General features: G+C 44.2%; 1 protein-coding gene across 1 annotated transcript; it reads right to left on the reverse strand.

The window, feature by feature from the left end:
• Positions 1-2,358: 2,358 nt before the first annotated feature.
• LOC125513141 (uncharacterized) lies at positions 2,359-3,243 on the reverse strand. The gene has a single exon (XM_048678179.2). It carries the CDS (start codon positions 3,118-3,120, stop codon positions 2,851-2,853), a length of 270 nt encoding a protein of 89 aa, XP_048534136.1. The 5' UTR covers positions 3,121-3,243; the 3' UTR covers positions 2,359-2,850.
• Between the last annotated feature and the right edge of the window lie 4,173 nt (positions 3,244-7,416).

Raw genomic sequence — 7,416 nt, forward strand, 5'->3', positions numbered from 1 at the left:
AATCATAACATCTTACACAACAATGTCAAATATCAAGAATAGTACCGAATCTTGGTAGCCATTGTCTTCATTTAAAAAAACATTATTTTAGTGTTCTTTGAAATAAAATCTTCATAATATTCTCATAATCAATCTTCATTCTATTTTTTTATTTTTCTTACGGTTTTGGTAACTCTTGAAACACTAAACGCCAGTAGATGAAAAGAATAATATATTAGCTACAATATTTTAACAAAACTGAACAATGGTCACAAAGCGCTACTCAAAGAGTCACGGTCAAGGCCTCGCCCTCACGGGATCGCCGGTTATTGACGCTTGAGTGATGGCTCGAACTTTCCCTACCTTCCTGCCCTCCTGAGAAAAGCCGAAGCCCAAAGAATCGATCAAATTTGCGTCGATGTCTGCCGGACAAAGAAAGGAAAAGACGCGTATGCTAGAGACTGAAAAAAAAATCAATCCAATCGACGCCCAGCTAAACAAAAAGGATCCACAAGACGTCGCACCAGTCATTCAATCAAGCAACACATACTGAACCTCAAGACCATCTCTGCCAATTCTACATACTTATTTTGCAATATAGATACATAATCGATGAGTACACAAGAGGGGAAGATGGAGCTTAGATTTACCTCTCTTGATCTCCTCCTCCCTTCATTAGGACCCATACATAGCTTGTCCTATTATTATTAGTATACATGATTCTATATGAGCCACAACAAAAGGAAAATCGACATCCATCAGATACACCAAGCTAAGACAAGGATCGATGGATGAACACCAGCGGTGGAGATTATTGATGGATAAAATTGTAATTTCACAGCCCGCCATGAAGGGTGCTTGATTACACGTGCACGAATTGTGCCTCTCGCAGAAGGCAAACAAGAAAATGCATTTTTTTCCGTTTCCGAGAGGCACGGCTGTGCCTCTCGCGAAAGTAAAACCATGCCTCTCGCGGAAGAAAAAAAACAGAACACCTTTTTTTACTGTTTCCGAGAGGCACGGTCGCGAAAGCAAAACCGTGAATTGCTGGATGCATAACGTAAATTAGCTTTCATCAATGCATGAGCAACAAAAATGCTTGCATGTATGACAGAATTACAATTGCCAGTTGAGAATATAAACAGTAAAGCCTACTTAAATAGCTCACACATGACATCAATCCTCGATTATAAACGAATAAGGAAATAGTGACGTGCCTGAAGAATATCAGTAGAAGAATCTATCATATACTAGTGCCAATACAAGAATCTATCATGAGACCAAGTGACCGACATGGGCACATGTATTAATGCACAGTAAGAGATGAAACAGAAATGTAAATGTTGTGTTCAATTGTACAATGCTAGCATTTAAGCACAGAATGGCACTTCCTCTTTTTTGCCAAACACACAGAATGGTTAATTCACCAAAAAGAAAAAAAAGGAAGAACCACATCCTTACTGAAGGATTGCCAGGACCTCTGGTGGATTATCTCTGTTCGTCACAAAATTCTGCTAGTACTCACACCCCTGAGATCTGATTATCTCCATTGTCTGAACAATAATCCTCCCTTCTGACAACGCAGATCCTTCCCGTAGTAGATAGGTCACACTGAAGAAAATCTACATACATATTTGCATTGCTGCATAATAAATGGATACATATAGCATTTCTGCCGAAGCACAGGTAACAAGTTTCAGTTCCTCAGGATTTCCTACTTTTCCTGATCCACGGAGCTTCAGTCACAGAAAGTGTTCATAGAACAGAAAGTAAAATACAGAACAACAATCAGTTAAAACGGTTCTTTGATTGCTAGTATCTCCCTCCCGGCAGAAAACACATCAATCAAATATGAAGAGGGCAGAAGCTCAGATTTGCACCGCATACTGTGGATAGCAAAACTTGTAGCAGACATGCTGGTGGTGGTGTTAGAATTGCTTATAACTTAACTCAAAACAAAAACACTGCATTACCATCAATCTATTGCTGCCACCGAGGTGGAAAATCCATAATACAACCAAATAGGAGTAGATCACAATCCAGCTGAGAACAACGAAATCGTCCCCTTTGCTGCAGAAGAAATTACGACCAGCAGGTCGAATCGATTCGAAGCGCGTGATCCGGTGGCTTGGCGGGATCCGGGCTGGGGTGGGAGTCTGCTCCTCCGGCTCCGGCTGCCGCCGCGGCGGCGCGCTTGCGGGCGATGAAGGCCTCGAAGACGGATTCACAGCACTACGTGTTCTCATGTTGAGAACGCTGCGCACACGGGCGAGCAGAGTTTTCTTCAGATTCACAGCAGGGCTGAGCAAAGGACAGAATGAGATTTTCAGTCTCCGCTCGTATGGCAGTCAGCAAATTCGCACAGTTGTTGAGGCGGTGTTTGCGATTGTTCGGCATCAAATTAAGCAGCTCGCATCATCAATTCATGGATGGACATGGACTAATTACAGCACGCACGCATGCATGAACCGTACCGGAGCACAGACACACACCACAGCGACAGAGGAGGTCGACTCGCTAGTCCTGCTAAACCCTATGTCTAATTGATCTGGCTTGGTGGACTATATGGAACGAGCGCAATGCCAGAATTTTCAAAAATCAATCGTCGAATGTTTCAGCAGTGCTGGAAAGGATGATCGAGGAATCAAGAACTTGGCATACTGCAGGTCGCCGCAGGGCTAGCTTGTTGATGTTTAGACCTAGAGAACCTGACTAGGGGGCAGTACTAGCGGTAGTTAATGGTGATTGGCATCTTAGGCCTCTCCTTTGATGTTCTTGTAACTTCTCTGTATGTTGTTCCCCCACACCCCACATTCTCAATGAAAAGCTGCGCTGACAGCATTTTCGTCAAAAAAAAATTGATCTGGCTTATCAGCGGCGACTTTGGGCAAGGTCGACGGTGGTACTGCTGCAGCTGTTGTGTGCGCTGGGTGAGCCTGCGAGGACGAGGTCGTCGTCTTGGGTGCTGCTTCTGCTGCTGGTGCCAGCGTAGTCGTCCTCCTCGGTGATGGGGTCGAGGCATCCCTCCGCCGCGCGGCGGAGGCGGAGCCGCTGCAGGCGCATGACGTGGAGGGTCTCCGTCGGGGCCACCTCGTCCGCAGGGAAGCGTCCGAGGTGCCAGGATCTCTCGGCGGGGGCCATTGATACTACTGGTGTGGAGTCTTCCCGTGTGGTCAGTTGTCGTTGCAGCGACGGGGAGAGGTTTCTTGGCCTGCTTCAGATGTGCGGTGGTGGTGGTGCACGGTGGGTTGAGCTGAGCAGAGCAGCTTTGTTCGTTTATATAAAGCCGGCGAGGCGAGCCGGAGACGGACGGAGTAGTACCGGAGCATGCTAGCGATCGGCGATTTGTGGCCACCCGTGTTGGCGCGTGCGCGCGTAGCTTCCTTCCAGGTAGGTGCTGCTTGTTGGGTCGCCTTCCTCCCTTCCTTTTCAATCGCCCTCGCTTGCACCACGGACAAAGCAACAAAATTGCTCAGTTGTGCCACATACTCCCTTCGTTTCAAAATAAATAACTAAAGTTAATACAAAATTGAGATCTAAAGTTAATATAAAATTAAGTCATTTATTTTGAAATGAAGGAAGTATATCCTTTCTATGCAAGTATCTTCTTTGCTCTTGTCCGATCGTGCCACGTAGGTACGCCTTCTCCCTCCTCCGCGGCAATCGTACGCACGTGGACGTACTGCACAACACATACATTACGTTGGCCCAATGACTGCTATACTCTCAGGCACGGCCAAAACGTGCTTAATTATAGCTCCGGCAAGCTCACTTGTTTTGGCCTAATTGGCGCGATATAGCCCCGGTTGCATTTGCATCACAATGGCAAATAAAAATCTTGGTCGCTCCTCACTTTTTTCAAAGGAAATTGCTCAACTGCCGCACGTTGTAATCTATATAAGACATGACTTTGCCTGCATGAGAGCTCAGCTAGCTAGCTGTTATGCGAAAGATAGCATTGCTACGAAAAATTACTAGTAGTATTAAATAAAATCTAAGTAAAAAGCCTCTAGAAGCAGAGCGTGCGTGCTTGCTTGGTTGCGTGTATATGTACGTGTATTTCAAGGTGCGCCAACGGTTTCTGGTAAGGCGTTGAATCCAAGCCCATTGCACTAGTGTTTTTCGTGTGGAGTTGCTTCATCCATCGCTGTGCGGCCCTTGCTTTAACGGTCTGAACCTGTTTCATTTCCCCCTGATCTTAACGGAAAAGACATGCGACCCTCTTGCATGCATGTTCTTGTCATTTTTACGAGCCCATCCAAGAAAGGTAAGAAAAAATAGCCTAGAGGCATCGTGTCCTTCTAATTCCACGCTGGATCTATCTGGATGGACTCGCAATATCGTTTTCATGCTCATTTTCTTTTGAAGAGAAAAATATTTTTTCACCCCGCAAAGTTTGCAAATGGACCATCAAGTTCAACCGTATATTTTACATCCATCGCTTGCCTTGAGTGGTTTTGCGCCAACGTGGCATGTTTTTGACTGCTAATCTCGTCGCCTGATCGTCCACCTCACGTCACCTCCCTCCCTCTCATCAGAGGAGAGATACGAAGCGACCTGAGGGTTGAAACTCATCCGGTGACATCAGTTTGGGGGACTAAAATTTTCCGATTTCGAAGTTGAGGGACCATTTCTAAATAATTGGTAAAATCGAGGGATGAAATATACTTTTGTTTGTTTTGATTTCCCTTTTTGAAGGCGTTGTTCTTGAGTATTGTGTTTTGTGGCTAGTGGATTTGCTCCCCAACATTAGTTTGGTGGTAAATGGTGGCAAATATAAGTATTGCAGGGACAATCTATTGAAGATGTCATCTGTTTTTTCTATTATGGAAGACAATATGCTTGATTTTTTATGCTTGGCCACGCCTTAGTATATGTTAAGAAAAGCACCTGATTTTCACCAGCCGTTAGTTTTTGGGAACTAGGCAATAGTCTGATGGTAGGGTCACAGTGACACATCCCAATCCACTAGGGTTTAACTCTTGTTGGGGAGAATTTCAAGCACCTCATCTAGGTGTGCTTTGACTTAATAAATTTTTACATTGTTTCCTTGTTGCTGGATTTGTTGTTTATTTTGTGTAGGTTCTTAATAAAGAAACTGAAAATTAATGGGGTGATTTCACTCATTTAACAACAAAAACACTTCCCATTGTTGCAACCCCACAAAACACGTAATGGTTGTAGGCCTTGGATGCTCACATAGCAGTAAATGAATGGTAGACATTTATAAATTTTAGTACCACACGGCTTGGAGACACTGAAGATATGTTTTTTAAATGAAAGGGATCTTTCCTCCGATTTCATTAACGAAAGCAATAGTCTTATACGACCAAAATGCAACCTGGCACCACAAGAAACTATCGGGGAGAACAACTTACCACACTCATCCCCTACTTCTCACCCAATCACTAGGTAGAGAAGTTGGACAAAACATAGGTTTCACCGGTCCAATCGCAACATTCTAACACATATGGGATTACACAAAGACAACACAGGGTATGTTGGGAATTAGCACACAAATGCACTTGTGGTTAACTGATAACTGCAGCGGAAACAAAGTAATCTCAGCACCACATCATGTACTAACTCAAGGATCGTTGCTTAGCACGGAAGGAAACATATGCAGCAGCATATATGGAGGCAGAAAATGTTAAGCAGCAGGCAAGACACTCCTCAGCCTAGTGTCTTGTGGTAGGAGTAAGTTTCTGAACATCACCAAGTATCAACAAAGAGACACCAGATTTACGTGGAAAACCCCTCAACTTGAGGGGAAAAACCACGGGCCAAAGCCACCCAAATCCTCTTCCACTATTATCAAATGTGGGATACAACAAGTTCTTCTCTAGACATCACTAGAGGATCTCATACATCAAGATTTCTGAATCTTGGATGAACACCACAAGATTTGGGGCTCAAGAACTAGGGATTGGAACAATCTCACCAAAGATGGTGGAACCGAAGCTTGAAGGAGGAAAGGTAGTGGATCTGGACCATCACAACCTTGGGGAGGAGCTCCCTTTGCTTCTTCCTTCAATCTTCCTCTTCTTCCCTTGCTCTCTTGGTTTTTTCCCTCTTCTTCTCTCTTGGAGGATGAACTAATTTTCGTCACACTTGATGGTGGCTGCTGGATGGAGGGTAAAGCATCCCCATCCACTCATGTGCAAAGTCCAAAATGACCCTAGGTCATCACCCTAATGGGTAGTAGGCTTCTGCACCTCTTTGGGCTGCCTAAAAGGCCTCAAATGGTCATCTCCTCACAGCCCACATGAGGAGGATATCCCAACAAATCTCCCCCTCTGACTCATGAGGGGGGCACTGCCATGCCCGCTACCTTGCAACATACTTATAGCTTCTCATTTGACAATATCTTAGTCATCATATCCGAACCATTTTCGTCGGTATGGATCTTCTCAAGTTTCAGCAACTTGGAACTCATGACATCTCAAATCCAATGGTACCTCACATCAATGTGCTTGGTTCGAGAGTGATAGCTTGAATTCTTGGCAAGATGAATAGCACTCTGACTGTCACAAAACAGAACATACTTCTCTTGCTTCATGCCGAGCTCTTGCAAGAAGTTCTTCATCCACAAAACTTCCTTGCCAGCATCAACTGCTGCAATGTACTTAGCTTTTGTAGTTGATGTAGAAACACATTTCTGCAATCTTGATTGTCATGACACTACTCCCCCTGCATAAGTCATCAGGTATCCAGATGTGGACTTCCTACGATCCTTGTCACCTGCGTAATCTGCATCTGTATAGCCCTGCAATACAGGATCACCGCTTCCAAAGCATGAACAAGATGTAGAAGTACCCTTGAGATACCTGAGAATCCACTTCACTGCTTTCCAGTGAGCTTTACCTGGATTTGTCATGAACCGGCTAATAACTCCAACTGCATAGGCAATGTCAGGCCTAGTGCATACCATGGCATACATTAAACTGCCCACAGCAGATTGGTAAGGTACTTTCCTCATTTCTTGTTTCTCCTTCTTGCTTGTAGGACATTGTTTTGAATTCAGTTTGTGATGGCCTGCAAGTGGAGAGATAACAGATTTTGCATCTTTCATATTGAACCTTTGAAGTACCTTCTCAATGTATCTTTCCTATGAGAGCCAAAGCAGCTTCTTTGATCTATCACGGAAGATCTTCATGCCAAGTATTTGCTTAGTTGGTCCTAAATCCTTCATGGCAAATGATTTACTCAATGCCTTCTTGAAGAGAGCAATCCTCTTTGTGCCATTTCCAACAATCAACATATCATCAGCATACAACAAGAGAATAATGAAGTCACCCTCGGCGTAACTCTTCATAAAGACACAATGATCGGGTTGTGCTTTATGGTAACCAAGCCCAGTCATAAAAGACTCAAACATCTTGTACCACTGCTGAGGAGCTTGCTTCAAGCCATACAAGCTCTTCTTCAATTTGCAAA

Source organism: Triticum urartu, chromosome 6A (genome assembly GCF_056163025.1).
Source record: "Triticum urartu cultivar PI428250 chromosome 6A, HENAU_Tu73, whole genome shotgun sequence".
NCBI classification, from domain to species: Eukaryota; Viridiplantae; Streptophyta; class Magnoliopsida; order Poales; family Poaceae; genus Triticum; species Triticum urartu.

What these genes read in the sequence shown, in the direction of transcription:
- LOC125513141 (XM_048678179.2), bottom strand. Translation starts at nt 3,120, where the DNA reads ATGGCCCCCGCCGAGAGATCCTGGCACCTCGGACGCTTCCCTGCGGAC.